Source organism: Anomaloglossus baeobatrachus, chromosome 1 (genome assembly GCF_048569485.1).
Source record: "Anomaloglossus baeobatrachus isolate aAnoBae1 chromosome 1, aAnoBae1.hap1, whole genome shotgun sequence".
NCBI classification, from domain to species: Eukaryota; Metazoa; Chordata; class Amphibia; order Anura; family Aromobatidae; genus Anomaloglossus; species Anomaloglossus baeobatrachus.
This window is the reverse complement of record NC_134353.1, coordinates 960,666,372-960,688,437: the sequence shown is the minus strand read 5'-3', so window position 1 is coordinate 960,688,437 and position 22,066 is coordinate 960,666,372. Positions and strand designations below refer to the sequence as shown.

At 57.4% G+C, this 22,066-nt stretch overlaps 1 protein-coding gene across 2 annotated transcripts in view; it reads left to right on the top strand.

The window, feature by feature from the left end:
- Positions 1 to 22,066, top strand: part of FAM219A (family with sequence similarity 219 member A) — a 159,054-nt gene that overhangs the window by 123,736 nt on the left and 13,252 nt on the right. For both annotated transcript variants that reach the window (XM_075329981.1, XM_075329972.1), the window contains exons 3-5: positions 13,585 to 13,687; positions 13,836 to 13,916; positions 21,181 to 21,235. In XM_075329981.1, the coding sequence (XP_075186096.1) occupies positions 13,585 to 13,687; positions 13,836 to 13,916; positions 21,181 to 21,235 (239 nt within the window). The remainder of the gene's footprint in view (positions 1 to 13,584; positions 13,688 to 13,835; positions 13,917 to 21,180; positions 21,236 to 22,066) is intronic.

The window sequence follows — 22,066 nt, the reverse complement described above, 5'->3', positions numbered from 1 at the left end:
TTCGGGGGCCCTTCCTGACAATCCTCGGACCGGATTACAAAGCAATCGTCCTTACAGTAGTCCAAAGAGTTCCACACAATCCCACGGGCCGCCACACAGGCCTAGCTCCGTCCGTGTCCACAGCCACACAGGCTGGAGCTCCTGCTCCCTTCAAGTTTCAGCTCACTCTGCCTGAATCTCCCAGGTAAGCAGAGTTTACACTAGTTGGACTCTAGGCCCACCTCCCCCTACTCCCAGGGATGGAAGTGCCTCAAGAGGATATAACCTTGCATTTTAGGGGGTGATTACCTACAACAATAGAAATGTACACAGACGTAGTTCAAATAAGACAATGAACCCAGCTTGAAATAGGAATCTGTACAGCATATACAGTGAGAGGGTAAATTACATCTTCACAATCCCTCCCCCTCCCAACTTGTGTACGTACTAGGGACCTCTACAGGTCACTGGTTAAGTACACACAGGCAGAGCGTTACTTACATGTGGCTTCATGCAGCCACGAATTGGCATCGTAGCTCTCCCACATCATTGCCCAGGAGAACAGCTGCAGGCAGACCACCCATCACCCCAACCACACATCGCCTGACCCCAAAACCAAAGCTCAGATCCACAGTGGCTGTGGGAATAGTCCTCCATTGTCCACCAGCCAGTTCAATGACAATCCCAGGTCCTCTATGGATTGCCTCAGGCCGAACCACTCGGGGATCAGCCAGTGTGAGGAAAGCACCCGAGTCACAAAATCCAACAAGTCTCTGTCCATCCAGCACAACCTCCTGCAAGTGCTTACCTCGATGAGCAGAAGTCGTCATAACTGCAGGTCGCACCCCGTAAACTCCTGGTTGTGCAACATGGGGGGCTGAGTCACTAGGCCAGTCCTCACATAACGGTGCCACATCTTCCTCCATGGCGCTGGGCTGTAAATAATTAACAATCCGATTGGGCGCAGGATCAGTCCTCATTTGAACAGCTGGGCAGGAGACTTGCCGATGCCCTGGCTGTCCACATTGATAGCATCTGAGCTGGGTCTCCCTCCATCCAAGGCGTCCTCTTGGGTAAGGGGTAGGGGAACTTGGAGGCCGGCTCCCACCTGAAGGTGCTGTAGGGGTTTGAGGATGATTCCTCCATGGGCTGGCTGGGCATGAGGCCTGCAAATGCCCGGGATGCCTACAAACATAACACCTGCGCTCTGTTACTTCCTCTCCCCGGCGTATTCCAGAAAGTGCAGTAGAAGCAACTGAAGGCACATTAACACGGGTATCAACATGTGGTGGCTTAGAGGAACGGGGAACAATGGGGGCAGAATAACTGGGGGCATCCGGTGTTGTGGAGCTGTTAGGCGTCTCTCCATCCTCCAACAGAACCCTCCACTGAGGCTTGATGGTGAGAGCCTCATCAGCTAGAGCAGCAGCTTCCTCCACTGTCGCTGGTTTTCTCTCACGCACCCATTCCCGGATCTCAGCGGGGCACTGGGCAAAGAATTGTTCTTTTAGGATGACCTGGAGGAAGGTCTGCCAAGTTAAGGCCTCCTCTCCCTCCAGCCAGCGATGGCACACTTGTTTCAGTCTGTGGGCAAACATCTTGAAAGACACTTCTCCATCACAGGCTAATGTACGGAACTTAGTCCTATAAGTATCTGGGGTCACGGCATAATGTTCCAGAATGGTCTGTTTTATCTCCCCATACTCACAATTCCACTGAGGGTCCATAGCTCTATAGGCGTCGGCAGCTCCACCCTCCAAGAGGCCCACCAGGTGTCTGACTCGCTCTCTTTCTGGGACTTCCATTAATCGGCACTGATGCTCAAAGTCCTGAAAGAAGCCCTCAATGTCACCTGCAGCTTCATTAAATGGCTTAAAGTCCTTGCGGGACACTCTGGAGAATTCCCTCATAGTTGGTGCTGTGGTTAAAGTTTGTCTGGAGCCTCTAGCTGCTTCCACAGCAAATCTCCTCTCCAGCAATGCCCTCTCTTGAGCTCTGCGAATAGCATCCATCTTATATTCAATGGTGACCTCATCTCCAAGCAGTGCCATCTCCTCCTCATACCACACAATCCATTGACTTTTTTGGGTATTTACCTCCAGCTCCCGTCTTTCCTCCCTTTGCTGTGAGGATCCTTCCTCCACGTCATTTTGCGAGCAGACTCCTTCTAGCGCCTCAATCAGCTGCTCCTTGGAGAGTCCTTTGAAATGCACTCCTACTTCACGGGCCTTTGATTGCAGGCTCCACAAAGTCCAGGTCTTGTACTCTGCAGTGCTGGTTCCTGATGTTGAGCCATTGTCCTCCATTTCTTCTGCTCTGATCCCAGCGCTGCCAACCAGTTTGTGACGGGGGTGTACAGCAGAGCAAGGAGAGACAACAGGCCGAGGAACGATCCAACAGGTTTATTCACAAGAACACTGGAACAGCACACGATAAGTCCACGTAAAACAGATTCGGGGGCCCTTCCCGACAATCCTCGGACCGGATTACAAAGCAATCGTCCTTACAGTAGTCCAAAGAGTTCCACACAATCCCACGGGCCGCCACACAGGCCTAGCTCCGTCCGTGTCCACAGCCACACAGGCTGGAGCTCCTGCTCCCTTCAAGTTTCAGCTCACTCTGCCTGAATCTCCCAGGTAAGCAGAGTTTACACTAGTTGGACTCTAGGCCCACCTCCCCCTACTCCCAGGGATGGAAGTGCCTCAAGAGGATATAACCTTGCATTTTAGGGGGTGATTACCTACAACAATAGAAATGTACACAGAAGTAGTTCAAATAAGACAATGAACCCAGCTTGAAATAGGAATCTGTACAGCATATACAGTGAGAGGGTAAATTACATCTTCACATACCTGTCTGCAGTGTGACACCTCCAGCACTGCTACATCTACCTGTGTCTGCAGTGTGACACCTCCAGCACTGCTACATCTACCTGTGTCTGCAGTGTGACATCCCCAGCACTGCTACATCTATCTGTGTCTGCAGTGTGACACCTCCAGCACTGCTACATCTACCTGTGTCTGCAGTGTGACATCCCCAGCACTGCTACATCTACCTGTGTCTGCAGTGTGACACCTCCAGCACTGCTACATCTACCTGTGTCTGCAGTGTGACATCCCCAGCACTGCTACATCTACCTGTGTCTGCAGTGTGACACCTCCAGCACTGCTACATCTACCTGTGTCTGCAGTGTGACACCTCCAGCACTGCTACATCTACCTGTGTCTGCAGTGTGACATCCCCAGCACTGCTACATCTACCTGTGTCTGCAGTGTGACACCTCCAGCACTGCTACATCTACCTGTGTCTGCAGTGTGACACCTCCAGCACTGCTACATCTACCTGTGTCTGCAGTGTGACACCTCCAGCACTGCTACATCTACCTGTGTCTGCAGTGTGACACCTCCAGCACTGCTACATCTACCTGTGTCTGCAGGGTCCAACCCACAGCCCCAGGAGAGAGCTATACACCTGTATAGGTGAGGTGTGCCTTGCCACTGGGGGCGCATGTCTGCGGGGTGAGGGAGTCTGCGGGGTGAGGGAGTCTGCGGGGTGAGGGAGTCTGCGGGGTGAGGGGGTCTGCGGGGTGAGGGGGTCTGCGGGGTGAGGGAGTCTGCGGGGTGAGGGAGTCTGCGGGGTGAGGGGGTCTGCGGGGTGAGGGGGTCTGCGGGGTGAGGGGGTCTGCGGGGTGAGGGGGTCTGCGGGGTGAGGGGGTCTGCGGGGTGAGGGAGTCTGCGGGGTGAGGGAGTCTGCGGGGTGAGGGGGTCTGCGGGGTGAGGGGGTCTGCGGGGTGAGGGAGTCTGCGGGGTGAGGGAGTCTGCGGGGTGAGGGAGTCTGCGGGGTGAGGGAGTCTTTGGGGTGAGGGGGTCTGCGGGGTGAGGGGGTCTGCGGGGTGAGGGAGTCTGCGGGGTGAGGGGGTCTGCGGGGTGAGGGGGTCTGCGGGGTGAGGGAGTCTGCAGGGTGAGGAGGTCTGCGGGGTGAGGGGGTCTGCGGGGTGAGGGCGTCTGCGGGGTGAGGGGGTCTGCGGGGTGAGGGAGTCTGCGGGGTGAGGACGTCTGCGGGGTGAGGGGGTCTGCGTGGTGAGGGGGTCTGCGGGGTGAGGGGGTCTGCGGGGTGAGGGGGTCTGCGTGGTGAGGGGGTCTGCGGGGTGAGGGGGTCTGCGTGGTGAGGGGGTCTGCGTGGTGAGGGGGTCTGCGGGGTGAGGGGGTCTGCGTGGTGAGGGGGTCTGCGGGGTGAGGGGGTCTGCGGGGTGAGGGGGTCTGCGGGGTGAGGGCGTCTGCGGGGTGAGGGGGTCTGCGGGGATAGGGAGTCTGCGGGGTGAGGGGGTCTGCGGGGTGAGGGGGTCTGCGGGGTGAGGGAGTCTGCGGGGTGAGGGGGTCTGCGTGGTGAGGGGGTCTGCGTGGTGAGGGGGTCTGCGGGGTGAGGGGGTCTGCGTGGTGAGGGGGTCTGCGGGGTGAGGGCGTCTGCGGGGTGAGGGGGTCTGCGTGGTGAGGGGGTCTGCGTGGTGAGGGGTTCTGCGTGGTGAGGGGTTCTGCGGGGTGAGGGCGTCTGCGGGGTGAGGGGGTCTGCGTGGTGAGGGGGTCTGCGGGGTGAGGGGGTCTGCGGGGTGAGGGGGTCTGCGTGGTGAGGGAGTCTGCGGGGTGAGGGGGTCTGCGGGGTGAGGGGGTCTGCGGGGTGAGGGGGTCTGCGGGGTGAGGGGGTCTGCGGGTGGGGGGTCTGCGGGGTGAGGGGGTTTGCGGGGTGAGGGGGTTTGCGGGGTGAGGGGGTCTGCGGGTGGGGGGTCTGCGGGGTGAGGGGGTTTGCGGGGTGAGGGGGTTTGCGGGGTGAGGGGGTTTGCGGGGTGAGGGGGTTTGCGGGGTGAGGGGGTTTGCGGGGTGGGGGGTCTGCGGGGTGGGGGGTCTGCGGGGTGAGGGGGTCTGCGGGGTGAGGGGGTCTGTACTGTGAGCGGTGTGTGTTTGCGGTCTATCACTGTGTGTGTGCGGTGTATCAGTATTGGAGCACAGTGCCCGGTCGCGCGGTGGCGCAGCACCAGACCCTGCGGGGGGGGGGGGCGCAGATAATCGGATGGAGACAGAGCTGGTAATTAGATTAGAGCGAGAGACATTGCAGAGGACGGGGTTATTAGGGGGCACCGGCAGACGAGTAGTTAACAGCAACAGAACGAAGATTACAATGGAAGATGTAGGGCCCAAATACTGCCCTCAGGCGAGAGGAGACGTGCAGCGCGGGGGAGAACACGCAGCCACATACTGGTACTGAGGAGCGGCCGCCAGCGTGCGGAGGACCCCCAACAAGACAGGTGAGGTGTATGGAGGACCCCCAGCAGGGCAGGTGAGGTGTATGGAGGACCCCCAGCAGGGCAGGTGAGGTGTATGGAGGACCCCCAGCAGGGCAGGTGAGGTGTATGGAGGACCCCCAGCAGGACAGGTGAGGTGTATGGAGGACCCCCAGCAGGACAGGTGAGGTGTATGGAGGACCCCCAGCAGGGCAGGTGAGGTGTATGGAGGACCCCAGCAGGGCAGGTGAGGTGTATGGAGGACCCCCAGCAGGAAAGGTGAGGTGTATGGAGGACCCCCAACAGGACAGGTGAGGTGTGCGGAGGACCCCCAACAGGGCAGGTGAGGTGTATGGAGGACCCCCAGCAGGGCAGGTGAGGTGTGCGGAGGACCCCCAGCAGGGCAGGGGAGGTGTATGGAGGACCCCCAGCAGGGCAGGTGAGGTGTATGGAGGACCCCCAGCAGGGCAGGTGAGGTGTATGGAGGACCCCAGCAGGGCAGGTGAGGTGTATGGATGTATGGAGGACCCCCAGCAGGGCAAGTGAGGTGTATGGAGGACCCCAGCAGGACAGGTGAGGTGTATGGAGGACCCCAGCAGGGCAGGTGAGGTGTATGGAGGACCCCAGCAGGACAGGTGAGGTGTATGGAGGACCCCAGCAGGGCAGGTGAGGTGTATGGAGGACCCCCAGCAGGGCAGGTGAGGTGTATGGAGGACCCCAGCAGGACAGGTGAGGTGTATGGAGGACCCCAGCAGGGCAGGTGAGGTGTATGGAGGACCCCCAGCAGGGCAGGTGAGGTGTATGGAGGACCCCCAGCAGGGCAGGTGAGGTGTATGGAGGACCCCAGCAGGACAGGTGAGGTGTATGGAGGACCCCAGCAGGGCAGGTGAGGTGTATGGAGGACCCCCAGCAGGGCAGGTGAGGTGTGCGGAGGACCCCCAGCAGGACAGGTGAGGTGTATGGAGGACCCCCAGCAGGACAGGTGAGGTGTATGGAGGACCCCCAGCAGGGCAGGTGAGGTGTATGGAGGACCCCCAGCAGGGCAGGTGAGGTGTATGGAGGACCCCAGCAGGACAGGTGAGGTGTATGGAGGACCCCAGCAGGGCAGGTGAGGTGTATGGAGGACCCCCAGCAGGGCAGGTGAGGTGTATGGAGGACCCCCAGCAGGGCAGGTGAGGTGTGCGGAGGACCCCCAGCAGGGCAGGGGAGGTGTATGGAGGACCCCCAGCAGGGCAGGTGAGGTGTATGGAGGACCCCCAGCAGGGCAGGTGAGGTGTATGGAGGACCCCCAGCAGGGCAGGTGAGGTGTATGGAGGACCCCCAGCAGGGCAGGTGAGGTGTATGGAGGACCCCCAGCAGGACAGGTGAGGTGTATGGAGGACCCCCAGCAGGGCAGGTGAGGTGTGCGGAGGACCCCCAACAGGACAAGTGAGGTGTATGGAGGACCCCCAGCAGGACAGGTGAGGTGTATGGAGAACCCCCAGCAGGACAGGTGAGGTGTATGGAGGACCCCCAGCAGGGCAGGTGAGGTGTATGGAGGACCCCCAGCAGGGCAGGTGAGGTGTATGGAGGACCCCCAGCAGGGCAGGTGAGGTGTATGGAGGACCCCCAGCAGGACAGGTGAGGTGTATGGAGGACCCCAGCAGGGCAGGTGAGGTGTATGGAGGACCCCCAGCAGGGCAGGTGAGGTGTATGGAGGACCCCCAGCAGGACAGGTGAGGTGTATGGAGGACCCCAGCAGGACAGGTGAGGTGTATGGAGGACCCCCAGCAGGGCAGGTGAGGTGTATGGAGGACCCCCAGCAGGGCAGGTGAGGTGTATGGAGGACCCCCAGCAGGGCAGGTGAGGTGTATGGAGGACCCCCAGCAGGGCAGGTGAGGTGTATGGAGGACCCCCAGCAGGGCAGGTGAGGTGTATGGAGGACCCCCAGCAGGGCAGGTGAGGTGTATGGAGGACCCCCAGCAGGGCAGGTGAGGTGTATGGAGGACCCCAGCAGGACAGGTGAGGTGTATGGAGGACCCCAGCAGGGCAGGTGAGGTGTATGGAGGACCCCCAGCAGGGCAGGTGAGGTGTATGGAGGACCCCCAGCAGGGCAGGTGAGGTGTGCGGAGGACCCCCAGCAGGACAGGTGAGGTGTATGGAGGACCCCCAGCAGGACAGGTGAGGTGTATGGAGGACCCCCAGCAGGGCAGGTGAGGTGTATGGAGGACCCCCAGCAGGGCAGGTGAGGTGTATGGAGGACCCCAGCAGGACAGGTGAGGTGTATGGAGGACCCCAGCAGGGCAGGTGAGGTGTATGGAGTACCCCCAGCAGGGCAGGTGAGGTGTATGGAGGACCCCCAGCAGGGCAGGTGAGGTGTGCGGAGGACCCCCAGCAGGGCAGGTGAGGTGTATGGAGGACCCCCAGCAGGGCAGGTGAGGTGTATGGAGGACCCCCAGCAGGGCAGGTGAGGTGTATGGAGGACCCCCAGCAGGACAGGTGAGGTGTATGGAGGACCCCCAGCAGGGCAGGTGAGGTGTATGGAGGACCCCCAGCAGGACAGGTGATGTGTATGGAGGACCCCCAGCAGGGCAGGTGAGGTGTATGGAGGACCCCAGCAGGACAGGTGAGGTGTATGGAGAACCCCCAGCAGGACAGGTGAGGTGTATGGAGGACCCCCAGCAGGGCAGGTGAGGTGTATGGAGGACCCCCAGCAGGACAGGTGAGGTGTATGGAGGACCCCCAGCAGGACAGGTGAGGTGTATGGAGGACCCCCAGCAGGGCAGGTGAGGTGTATGGAGGACCCCAGCAGGGCAGGTGAGGTGTATGGAGGACCCCCAGCAGGACAGGTGAGGTGTATGGAGGACCCCCAGCAGGACAGGTGAGGTGTATGGAGGACCCCCAGCAGGACAGGTGAGGTGTATGGAGGACCCCCAGCAGGACAGGTGAGGTGTATGGAGGACCCCCAGCAGGGCAGGTGAGGTGTATGGAGGACCCCCAGCAGGGCAGGTGAGGTGTACAGGGGACCCCCAGCAGGGCAGGTGAGGTGTATGGAGGACCCCCAGCAGGGCAGGTGAGGTGTGCGGAGGACCCCCAGCAGGGCAGGTGAGGTGTATGGAGGACCCCCAGCAGGGCAGGTGAGGTGTGCGGAGGACTCCCAGCAGGGCAGGTGAGGTGTATGGAGGACCCCCAGCAGGGCAGGTGAGGTGTATGGAGGACCCCCAGCAGGAAAGGTGAGGTGTATGGAGGACCCCAGCAGGGCAGGTGAGGTGTATGGAGGACCCCCAGCAGGAAAGGTGAGGTGTATGGAGGACCCCCAGCAGGGCAGGTGAGGTGTATGGAGGACCCCCAGCAGGGCAGGTGAGGTGTATGGAGGACCCCCAGCAGGGCAGGTGAGGTGTATGGAGGACCCCCAGCAGGACAGGTGAGGTGTATGGAGGACCCCCAGCAGGACAGGTGAGGTGTATGGAGGACCCCCAGCAGGGCAGGTGAGGTGTATGGAGGACCCCAGCAGGGCAGGTGAGGTGTATGGAGGACCCCCAGCAGGAAAGGTGAGGTGTATGGAGGACCCCCAACAGGACAGGTGAGGTGTGCGGAGGACCCCCAACAGGGCAGGTGAGGTGTATGGAGGACCCCCAGCAGGGCAGGTGAGGTGTGCGGAGGACCCCCAGCAGGGCAGGGGAGGTGTATGGAGGACCCCCAGCAGGGCAGGTGAGGTGTATGGAGGACCCCCAGCAGGGCAGGTGAGGTGTATGGAGGACCCCAGCAGGGCAGGTGAGGTGTATGGATGTATGGAGGACCCCCAGCAGGGCAAGTGAGGTGTATGGAGGACCCCAGCAGGACAGGTGAGGTGTATGGAGGACCCCAGCAGGGCAGGTGAGGTGTATGGAGGACCCCAGCAGGACAGGTGAGGTGTATGGAGGACCCCAGCAGGGCAGGTGAGGTGTATGGAGGACCCCCAGCAGGGCAGGTGAGGTGTATGGAGGACCCCAGCAGGACAGGTGAGGTGTATGGAGGACCCCAGCAGGGCAGGTGAGGTGTATGGAGGACCCCCAGCAGGGCAGGTGAGGTGTATGGAGGACCCCCAGCAGGGCAGGTGAGGTGTATGGAGGACCCCAGCAGGACAGGTGAGGTGTATGGAGGACCCCAGCAGGGCAGGTGAGGTGTATGGAGGACCCCCAGCAGGGCAGGTGAGGTGTGCGGAGGACCCCCAGCAGGACAGGTGAGGTGTATGGAGGACCCCCAGCAGGACAGGTGAGGTGTATGGAGGACCCCCAGCAGGGCAGGTGAGGTGTATGGAGGACCCCCAGCAGGGCAGGTGAGGTGTATGGAGGACCCCAGCAGGACAGGTGAGGTGTATGGAGGACCCCAGCAGGGCAGGTGAGGTGTATGGAGGACCCCCAGCAGGGCAGGTGAGGTGTATGGAGGACCCCCAGCAGGGCAGGTGAGGTGTGCGGAGGACCCCCAGCAGGGCAGGGGAGGTGTATGGAGGACCCCCAGCAGGGCAGGTGAGGTGTATGGAGGACCCCCAGCAGGGCAGGTGAGGTGTATGGAGGACCCCCAGCAGGGCAGGTGAGGTGTATGGAGGACCCCCAGCAGGGCAGGTGAGGTGTATGGAGGACCCCCAGCAGGACAGGTGAGGTGTATGGAGGACCCCCAGCAGGGCAGGTGAGGTGTGCGGAGGACCCCCAACAGGACAAGTGAGGTGTATGGAGGACCCCCAGCAGGACAGGTGAGGTGTATGGAGAACCCCCAGCAGGACAGGTGAGGTGTATGGAGGACCCCCAGCAGGGCAGGTGAGGTGTATGGAGGACCCCCAGCAGGGCAGGTGAGGTGTATGGAGGACCCCCAGCAGGACAGGTGAGGTGTATGGAGGACCCCAGCAGGGCAGGTGAGGTGTATGGAGGACCCCCAGCAGGGCAGGTGAGGTGTATGGAGGACCCCCAGCAGGACAGGTGAGGTGTATGGAGGACCCCAGCAGGACAGGTGAGGTGTATGGAGGACCCCCAGCAGGGCAGGTGAGGTGTATGGAGGACCCCCAGCAGGGCAGGTGAGGTGTATGGAGGACCCCCAGCAGGGCAGGTGAGGTGTATGGAGGACCCCCAGCAGGGCAGGTGAGGTGTATGGAGGACCCCCAGCAGGGCAGGTGAGGTGTATGGAGGACCCCCAGCAGGGCAGGTGAGGTGTATGGAGGACCCCAGCAGGACAGGTGAGGTGTATGGAGGACCCCAGCAGGGCAGGTGAGGTGTATGGAGGACCCCCAGCAGGGCAGGTGAGGTGTATGGAGGACCCCCAGCAGGGCAGGTGAGGTGTGCGGAGGACCCCCAGCAGGACAGGTGAGGTGTATGGAGGACCCCCAGCAGGACAGGTGAGGTGTATGGAGGACCCCCAGCAGGGCAGGTGAGGTGTATGGAGGACCCCCAGCAGGGCAGGTGAGGTGTATGGAGGACCCCAGCAGGACAGGTGAGGTGTATGGAGGACCCCAGCAGGGCAGGTGAGGTGTATGGAGTACCCCCAGCAGGGCAGGTGAGGTGTATGGAGGACCCCCAGCAGGGCAGGTGAGGTGTGCGGAGGACCCCCAGCAGGGCAGGTGAGGTGTATGGAGGACCCCCAGCAGGGCAGGTGAGGTGTATGGAGGACCCCCAGCAGGGCAGGTGAGGTGTATGGAGGACCCCCAGCAGGACAGGTGATGTGTATGGAGGACCCCCAGCAGGGCAGGTGAGGTGTATGGAGGACCCCAGCAGGACAGGTGAGGTGTATGGAGAACCCCCAGCAGGACAGGTGAGGTGTATGGAGGACCCCCAGCAGGGCAGGTGAGGTGTATGGAGGACCCCCAGCAGGACAGGTGAGGTGTATGGAGGACCCCCAGCAGGACAGGTGAGGTGTATGGAGGACCCCCAGCAGGGCAGGTGAGGTGTATGGAGGACCCCAGCAGGGCAGGTGAGGTGTATGGAGGACCCCCAGCAGGACAGGTGAGGTGTATGGAGGACCCCCAGCAGGACAGGTGAGGTGTATGGAGGACCCCCAGCAGGACAGGTGAGGTGTATGGAGGACCCCCAGCAGGGCAGGTGAGGTGTATGGAGGACCCCCAGCAGGGCAGGTGAGGTGTACAGGGGACCCCCAGCAGGGCAGGTGAGGTGTATGGAGGACCCCCAGCAGGGCAGGTGAGGTGTGCGGAGGACCCCCAGCAGGGCAGGTGAGGTGTATGGAGGACCCCCAGCAGGGCAGGTGAGGTGTGCGGAGGACTCCCAGCAGGGCAGGTGAGGTGTATGGAGGACCCCCAGCAGGGCAGGTGAGGTGTATGGAGGACCCCCAGCAGGAAAGGTGAGGTGTATGGAGGACCCCAGCAGGGCAGGTGAGGTGTATGGAGGACCCCCAGCAGGGCAGGTGAGGTGTATGGAGGACCCCCAGCAGGACAGGTGAGGTGTATGGAGGACCCCCAGCAGGGCAGGTGAGGTGTATGGAGGACCCCCAGCAGGACAGGTGAGGTGTATGGAGGACCCCCAGCAGGGCAGGTGAGGTGTATGGAGGACCCCAGCAGGGCAGGTGAGGTGTATGGAGGACCCCAGCAGGACAGGTGAGGTGTAAGGAGGACCCCCAGCAGGGCAGGTGAGGTGTATGGAGGACCCCCAGCAGGGCAGGTGAGGTGTATGGAGGACCCCCAGCAGGACAGGTGAGGTGTATGGAGGACCCCCAGCAGGGCAGGTGAGGTGTATGGAGGACCCCCAGCAGGGCAGGTGAGGTGTATGGAGGACCCCCAGCAGGGCAGGTGAGGTGTATGGAGGACCCCCAGCAGGGCAGGTGAGGTGTATGGAGGACCCCCAGCAGGGCAGGTGAGGTGTATGGAGGACCCCCAGCAGGGCAGGTGAGGTGTATGGAGGACCCCCAGCAGGGCAGGTGAGGTGTATGGAGGACCCCCAGCAGGGCAGGTGAGGTGTATGGAGGACCCCAGCAGGACAGGTGAAGTGTATGGAGGACCCCCAGCAGGGCAGGTGAGGTGTATGGAGGACCCCCAGCAGGACAGGTGAAGTGTATGGAGGACCCCCAGCAGAAGAGGTGAGGTGTATGGAGGACACCCAGCAGGGCAGGTGAGGTGTATGGAGGACCCCCAGCAGGGCAGGTGAGGTGTATGGAGGACCCCCAGCAGGGCAGGTGAGGTGTGCGGAGGACCCCCAGCAGGGCAGGGGAGGTGTATGGAGGACCCCCAGCAGGGCAGGTGAGGGGGGTACAGTGTATTTTGCCCCCCCCTTCTGTCCGCGGCGGTTCCCCCCTCCGGTGTCGCGGTCTCGCTGTCCTCCTTATTGCGCGGCTTCTCTTGTTTTCTTTTCTTAATTCCCATTAATAAATGTCAGCGAGTCCAGAGGAAAGGTCACAAGAATAATGTGAGGAGCAGAGGGATTGTAAGATCGGGGGGAGGCCGGAGCCCCCCACACTGTACAGATAATGAGTCTGGGACCACCCACAGGGCGCACAGCAGCCGCCCAGAGCAGCGCTTCAAGATGTCACCAATGCGGAGAGGCCGTGCAGCTCTTGGAGACATCACTGTGCGGCTCCAGTCACTCCGGACTCTGCTGACTTTCTGTTAGCTCTCAGGGTGCTCGGGTGAATATTGGGCCTGGAAGGGTTAATCCTCCAGACACACGAGAAGTTGCTTGACCTGGTGATTGGGGCTGATATTTGTATTCTGTAGCCCCCCCCCCCGGTCTGTAGTTGAGGGCTGATGCCTCCCCTCTGCCCGAGTTGGACAGGAATGTTCCTTCCGTCATCATATATCATAGAGGAAATGAAAAAACGTGCTGGCCAGTGGGTCCGGCCCCGATGTTGGGAGTTCGGCCCAAATGTTGGGAGTCCGCCCCGATGTTGGGAATCGGGGCCCAATGTTGGGAGTCCGGCCCCAATGATGGGAGTCCGGCCCCGATGTTGGGAGTCCGGCCCCAATGATGGGAGTCCGGCCCCGATGTTGGGAATCGGGCCCCGATGATGGGTGTCCGGCCCCGATGTTGGGAGTCCGGCCCCGATGTTGGGAGTCCGGCTCCGGTGTTGGGAGTGCGGCCCCGATGTTGGGTGTCCGGCCCCGATGTTGGGAGTCCGGCCCCGATGTTGGGAGTCCGGCCCCGATGTTGGGAGTCCGGGCCCGATGTTGGGAGTCCGGCCCCGATGTTGGGAGTCCGGCCCCGATGTTGGGATTCCGGCCCCGATGTTGGGAGTCCGGCTCCAATGTTGGGAGTCTCCTGCTCATACACGGATGATGCGGATTGTGTTTATACCGCCCCTTTCTTGCTCTTGGCTAACGTTCTCTTCTTCTTTTTTCGGATGTCCTCTCTTAATCATCTTATTCCTCTCTGTTACAGAGAAGCAGCGGGAGATGGCCCGGAAGGGGTCACTGAAGAACGGGAACGTCGGGAGCCCGGTGAATCAACAGCCCAAGAAGAACAACGTCATGGCCCGAACAAGGTACCCACACGGCGGGATGGGCGCGCCAATAATGTGATTGACTGAAACCAGTATAAATAATACCGCTCACCGAATGATGGTGCCCCCAATGGAGCGGTGTCCTCTAAGTCATTTATACTTATATGTGATATGTCTCATTATTTCTCAGACTGGTCGTCCCGAACAAAGGATACTCCTCTCTAGACCAGAGCCCCGACGAGAAACCGCTGGTAGCTCTGGACACAGACAGGTAACCGCCAATCTCCCATCTATCTATCTATCTATCTATCTACCGTATCTATCTATCTATCTATCTATCTATCCCTCTATCTATCCCTCTATCTATCTATCCCTCTATCTATCTACCGTATCTATCTATCTATCTATCTATCTATCCCTCTATCTATCTACCGTATCTATCTATCTATCTATCTATCTATCTATCCCTCTATCTATCTACCGTATCTATCTATCTATCTATCTATCGCTCCATCCATCCATCCATAATCTTATATGTATGTACAGTACCGGTCAACCATCTGAACACCTCTGCTCACGCAGTGTTTTCCTTGTTCTCATTAGAATGTGCACATTTATAGATTCAGACTGAAGGCGGCAAAATCTCACAGGTACAAACGTGAAACAGATCGGAATATGTTCCCCCTTTCATTACTCAAAGTTACTCTGATAACTTTACACCCCCTTGATATTCTTGCTGAGATCAGAGTCAAAGGGGACTGTCACAGGGTCCTTCTCCAATATCACACAATCAACAGAGCGAGAGATAAGCGAACAATCCAAAGAACATTTATTTCAAGCAAAACAGACGGTCCATTAAATAATCCACTGCACAGAGGGTAAAAACATCCAGTAATGGGATAAATGTCCTGGGGAACAGTCAAAATCCTCCAGCAGTCCTTTTCCAGGGAAATCGGGGTTTCCCAACGGCTCTCCGGGGTGCTGCCTGTAGCCGCAGCTTCTCTCCCAGAGGATGAATCTTCCTGCTTGTCTCTTCTCCTTCTTTACCAGACTGAATAATCCCCCAGGTAAACAGAAAGGTTGGGTGGATTCCAGCCCCCTCCCCCCCCCCTCCCCCAGACTTAGGGAGAAAAACCCGGCAGGGAGTGATTAACCTGCAAACAGGACAATGTACACACAAGGCAAGCAAATGGTAACTGAGCTGAGCTAATTAACCTGCAGACAAGACAAGGAATACATAGAATGAATGGAGCAAGGCTCCTACACAAAATGATACACAACCCACAATATGTTAGGGCCAGGTGGACGGGCAGACCCAGGAGGTGGATCCACTGGGCCGAACTCCTTGATGAAGGCAAGGGGTCCGGTAGCCGGAGCACTACGGTTAGCAGGACAGTCCGTGTACAAGAGTAGAACGGTGAAGTCCCTGGGACCACGGAGTCACAGATGGTAGTCCGGGTGACGGAGCTCAGGTTCGGAGGCCGAGATGTTGTCAGGCGGAGTCCGGAACCGATGGAGCGAGAGGACGGGTCACCGCAGGGATCAGAGGTGGTACGGACTGACAGGATGGCAGATAGTCAGCGTTCGGGGTTCAGGATTCGGCAGGACCGGATGGCGAGGCAGGAACGGCTCTAGAAGAGAGAGAGGTGAGTATCTCACAGGAACACAAGGAGACCTGACTCCTAGCTTGGGAAACACGAAGAACAGGCCCCGCCCACTTGGACACTAAACCCCTTTATACCCTGTACCTGTGTGCTTAATTTCCTGTCAGTGGACGCTGGCCCTTTAAGAAAGGGTCAATGACCGCGCGCGCGCCCTAATGCGCATGTGCGCGGCCCGGGTGCCAGAAGCCAGGGCAGGGAGCGGTGAGGAAGAAGCAGGAGAGCCGGGCTGGGGCTGTGTAACCGACGGGCGCCGGGAGCGGGGACCGGGAAGCCTGGAGACCGCGGGCAATGGAGGCTGGAGACCGGGGAGAGAAGCAGAGACGCCGGGGAGCGTGGCAGGTGAGCCGGGGAGCAGGGCAGGGGACCCGGGGAGCGTGACACAATATCACAACCTCTCCCTCCTTCTTAATAAGTGAGTACACCATGAGGTCTACATAGACCATGTTGCTCAGCTGTGGATAGTCCCTTGTACAGTGGTAGGGTTGGAAGTTGGAAGGACAGGCTTCCCTTTGTGTCCTCCTTCACTCAAACTGTGTTTCCTGCACCCACAAATCGGAATTGTAGATCTCCCACATCATTTCCTAGGAGAATATCGGCAGGCAGCCGCTCATCACCCCAACCACACATTGCTTGACCCCAAAGCCAAAGTCCAGATCTACAGTCGCCTTTGGGATAGTCTTCCTTTGTCCTGCAGCCAGTTCAATAACCCCTGGTCCATGATGTATCGCCTCTGGCCGAACCACCCAGGGACCAGCTATTGTGAAAAATGCCCCGGATCACAAACTCCAATGACTCTCTGTCCATCCAGCACAACCTCCTGGAAGTGCTTATGACACGCCCGCCCCAGGGCCGGGGGACTCAGAACTGGGCCGGACTAGTCCGGGGACGTCAGCCGTGTCAGGGTCTGGTTCCGTGACCCTGGTGGTGTCTTTTGAAGTAAATAATAAAGGGGGTTTTAAATAAAAGAAAATAAAAATAAGTTTTTGTTGACTACGCCACTTGTGGTGTGCGGCCAGGTTATTTGGGGCTGCCGCTGTAGGTTTCTGCTGGGGCTGATGGAGTGATGCAGCCTGGATGGTTAGAGCCCCCCGCAAGCAGGGACTGGCCCCAGCAGTGATGATGGTGGTTGTAGTGGGGCACAGTCTATGTGAGTGCACGCCGTCACGGAAATAGTCCACACCAGGGTTGTAGTGTAACTTGCCTTGTTTACTTTGCTGTGGTGGTTCCTGAACCCGCGGGTGCCGGTCCCAGGTGTTCCCGCTCCCCTTGTTCTCCGTGCTAGCTGTGACCTGGGTTGGCCGTCCTCCCTGCACACTTGGTGTTGATGGGCTCCCGTGGCCTGGAGCTACTTGGGAACCCCTCTGTTTCTGTCTTGGTGCTATTGCAGGCAGCCTGGACTATTTAGGGGGTTCAGTCCCCGGTCCCCTCTTTGCTGCTGATTCTTCAGACTCTTTTGGTGGTGAAGAACCCTGGAGATTCCTTCACCTGGCAGAATTGACAATGTCCATAATGGTTCTCACTGTCCTAGGGATCTGCACCTTGCCTTGTGCTGAGGTCTGTGAGCTCGGTTCCGTCCTTCCACGGACACGCTGCGGTTCCTGGAGTCTGCTGCTTCCACAGGGGGCCACAGGTCCCGGAGTTCCCGGGTCCTCACCTCACGGTCCTCTCTCCTTATTACAGCACTCCATTCTCACTGCAGGTCTTTTCTGTCTGTTCACTTTCACACACTCTTTCGACTACCACTCCTCTCCTCCTCTCCTGCTATCCTTCTCCTCAGACTCTCCTGACAGACTTTCTACTCCCTCCCTTCTGACAGGCTCTACACCACTTCCTCACGCCTTTTTCCAACGGACCACTAGCCCCTCCCCCTCACTGGGTCTCTCCCTCAGGTTGGGTGGCCACTATCCAATCAGTGCCTTCCCCTTTTACCTGTTACTAGGCAGTCTCCCCGTCTGGTGTTGGGGTTCTGTGTGTGGCCTGAAGGTGCTGGTGCATTTGCTCTGGCACGGATATTCCGGGGTTTGGATTTCCACGGGTTAAATTTGTGGCACCTGGTACCTCAGGGGTGCTACACTTACTTTGATGGTGAGAGGAACTTGGGGCTGTGGCTCGCACCCCATTAACCCCTAGTGGTCGACCACGAGCGTCTGAGTCATTAGGCAAGTCAACTTGAAGGAGTGACATCTCTTCTCCCCTTGTATTTGGCTGTAGAGAATGAACAGGTCGATTTGGTGAGGTCATTCCTTAATCAACAAGACGGGCAAGTGTCTTGCAGATGCCCAGGCTGCCCACATCGATAACTTCTCCTCTGCGTCGTACTCCTTCCAATGTGCATTCTGGAGAAGGCAGGAGGAGAACCTGGTGACAAAGGCCGGAGGCCATAGACTCCTACAGGGGCCTCTATGGTGCAGGGGTCAGCGATACACACCTGTGGAGGTGGTGGTAACTCTTCCTCAGGCAGGATGGAGTGCACAAAATGCACCGGACGAGGAGGAGGTGCGTGGGGGTTCCTCTGAGTCCTTGCGGGACAACTGGATTGCAGGTGCCCAGGTTGTCCGCACCCATAACACGTCCTCTCTGTGATTCCCCAGGGTCATGATCGGAACTGTTGGGGCCCAGGATTGTGAGCCGTGGTTGTCATCGGCCTGCAGCTGCATGGAGGGGCAGATATAACTGCAGAGGGCCGGGGTGCAGGCTGGGTCTTATTGTCCAGAAGCCCCCTTCATTGTGATTGGATAGTAAGGGCCTCATCAGCCAGGGCTGCAGCTCCATCCAAGTGGCATGGCGTGCGTGCTCTGACCCATTTTCTGCTTCCAGCCATCTCCGACATCTTATGGGCATACATCCTAAACGATTCCCCCCGTGGTGCATGGGAGGTCTCAGAACTGTGCCCTATGTGAGTCTGGGATGATGGCATGGTAATCCAGGATAGTCCGCTTTACAATGTTGTAATCCCGGTTCTGCTGTGAGTCAATGGTGCGATAAGCCTCTGCCAGGCTTCCGTTCAGGAGTCCCACTAACAAACGCACCCAGCCAGAGTGGGGAACTTCCATCATGACACACTGCTGCTCAAAGTCCTTGAAGAACCCTTCCACGTCTCCGGACGTCTCATCAAATGGCTTGAAGTCCTCCCGGGTGATCCGCACAGGCTCCCGGATCGCTGGGTTTACACTCCAACTCATATTACTCCCTCTGCCGGACTCCATTGCTTCTTGTCTCCTCTGTGCTCGGCGAGCAGCCTCCTCCCTATACGCCTGAGATACAACTGGGCCCAGAACCGCCATCTCTTCTTTATACCACACCACCCACTGGCTTTTTGGGGCAGGATCCCCGATCCCACTGCTTGTTCATTAGACATCTGGGAGGAGGGGGTCTGGCTCGACCCACCAGTAGATTAATTAAAGCCTCCTTACTCAGTCCCTGGTAGTTCAGGCCCAGATCTCTGTCTCTCTCCTTTAGACTGGATCCAGTTTCTGTACTCGCTTTGTGAGTTGATCTCCATTGGGCTGTGCTGTATTGATCCCACCGCTGCCACCAATTGTCACGAGGTCCTTCTCCCATATCACACAATCAACAGAGCGAGAGATGAGTGAACAATCGAAAAAATATTTATTCCAAGCAAAATCAGACGGTCCATAAAATAATCCACCACACAGGGGGTAAAATAGTCCAGTAATGGGATAAATGTCCCGGGGATCAGTCACAATCCTCCAGCAGTCCTTATCCAGGGAAATCGGGGTTTCTTAACGGCTCTCTGGGGTGCTGCATGTAGCCGCAGCTTCTCCCCCAGAGGATAAATCTTCCTGCTTCTCTCTTCTCCTTCTCAGCCTGACTGAATAATTCCCGAGGTAAACCGAGACATTGGGTGGATTTGTAACAGCATGTCCCTCCCCCGCCTGTGCTCATGGTGTAATAGTCTGTCTTTCCTTTGTACTACTGGTGGGAGATTGTTTGTTCTTCTCAGCATGGGACATCTCCAATCCACAAATGGTAAACAAGACAGAGCCAGGAGTCTAAAGTCCATTCATGTATCAAGTGTCCAGACGGAGTTGGACTTTTCTGCCCACCTAAGGCTATGTGCGCACAGTGCGTTTTTCGCGGCGTTTTTGTGCGTTTTTCGGGTGCGTTTTTGGCCTCAAAACTGCAGGACTTTGCTTCCCCAGCAAAGTCTATGAGTTTTCATTTTTGCTGTCCGCACACATCTGTTTTTTTTACCTGCGTTTTTGAGTTAGAAAAAAAAAATGGACATGTCAGTTCTTTCCTGCGTTTTCCGCCCATGCAATGCATTTGAAAAACGCAGCAAAACGCAGAAATCAAAAACGCAGCAAAACGCAGCCAAAAACGCACCAAATCGCGGCAAAAACGCATGCATTTTTTTATGCGTTTTTTCGACGCAGGTGCGTTTTTGTGCGTTTTTAGCGGCCAAAAACGCACAAAAACGCAGCGTCAAAAAGACGCAGTGTGGGAACCTAGCCTAAGGGGCTGATCCCAGGAGAGAAGAACAATGAGACCCATGTAAAGGCCCCGTCACACGGGACAATATATCGTGCGATCGCGTAAGCGATCGCACCCGCACCCGTCGTTTGTGCGTCACGGGCAATTTGTTGCCCGTGGCGCACAAAGTCATTTACCCCCGTCACACGTACTTACCTCCCGAACGACCTCGCTGTGGGCGGCGAACATCCTCTTCCTGAAGGGGGAGGGACATTCGGCGTCACAGCCGCGTCACACAGCAGCCGGCCAATAGAAGCGGAGGGGCGGAGATGAGCGGGATGTAACATCCCGCCCAACTCCTTCCATCCGCATTGCCGGCGGGACGCAGGTAAGCTGTGTTCGTCGCTCCCGGGGTGTCACACGGAGCAACGTGTGCTGCCTCAGGAACGACCAACAACCTGCGTCCAGGAATGTGACCAACTTTATTAAAATGAGCGACTTGTCAACGAGCAACGATAAGGTATTTTTGCTCGTTCACAGTCGCTCGTAGCTGTCACACGCTACGATAACTCGAACGATGCCGGATGTGCGTCACGGAATCCCCCGACGATATAGCGCCCGATATATCGTAGCATGTGATGCCGCCTTTAGTCAGTTAGTTGGATCTCGGCTGGAGAAGCATTAGGATCTATAGCTGAGGCTAAATCCTAGAACCTGTGTATGGACTGTTACAGACTGGAGATCAGTGGCCACGTGGGATTGTTTTTTATTGTTCACTCATATAAGGACCATTGCCTTATTTTCCCTGACGTCGGAATACCGGGAGGCGCCCCCGGATCTGTTATTTTGTTGTGGACTCCTTGCAGACTTTAAGGATATATATTCATATTTGGTGCTTTATCTTTGTGGTTCCAATAAAGCCCTTTGGATTGTTCCTTAGCCTGGCGTCCCTCACTGCTCTGCCCCATACCCCGTCACACATTCCACATCCCCCTCCCCCAGACTTAGGGACAAAATCCCGGCAGGGGGTGATTAACCTGCAAACAGGACAATGTACACTCAAGGCAAGCAAATGGTAACTGAGCTGCGCTAATTAACCTGCAGACAAGACAAGGAATACACAGAATGAATAGAGTAAGGCTTCTAAATTACGAACCTACAGAAAGTGATACACAACCCATAATATCACACCATCACAGGGGCACTGTGCGGAATCTAAGGCGTAACACATTGGGATTTGTTTCTTCACTCCTTGTCTCCATACTTGTTCCTTCCTCCCTTTTGTAATTTTTCTGCTTTGAGTCTGAATTTACATGTGCACATTCCAATAAGATCATGTGCAGGGATCCGGTCCTGTATCTGTGTATTTCATGTCTATCTGTCTTATCTCTGTCCTCCTCCTTACTTACTTTCATTGCTATTTTTGTATCTCACTAGTGATGATGACTTTGACATGTCACGATATTCGTCTTCAGGTTACTCATCCGCTGAGGTAGGTCACTGACCGAGACCGAGCATAACGCTGCAGAGGACGTGACCGCGTCCACCCCTAGTAATGACAGGAGAAGTGGTACTGTGCAGTGTATATATACAGAATAATACAGATACTGAGGATTACACCCAGTATACAGGATAGGAGAAGTGGTACTGTGCAGTGTATATATACAGAATAATACAGATATTGAGGATTACACCCAGTATACAGGACAGGAGAAGTGGTACTGTGCAGTGTATATATACAGAATAATACAGATACTGAGGATTACACCCAGTATACAGGACAGGAGAAGTGGTACTGTGCAGTGTATATATACAGAATAATACACATACTGAGGATTACACCCAGTATACAGGACAGGAGAAGTGGTACTGTGCAGTGTATATATACAGAATAATACAGACAATGAGGATTACACCCAGTATACAGGACAGGAGAAGTGGTACTGTGCAGTGTATATATACAGAATAATACAGATACTGAGGATTACACCCAGTATACAGGACAGGAGAAGTGGTACTGTGCAGTGTATATATACAGAATAATACTGATACTGAGGATTACACCCAGTATACAGGACAGGAGAAGTGGCACTGTACAGTGTATATATACAGAATAATACAGATACTGAGGATTACACCCAGTATACAGGACAGGAGAAGTGGTACTGTGCAGTGTATATATACAGAATAATACAGATACTGAGGATTACACCCAGTATACAGGGCAGGAGAAGTGGTACTGTGCAGTATATATACAGAATAATACAGGTACTGAGGATTACACCCAGTATACAGGACAGGAGAAGTGGTACTGTGCAGTGTA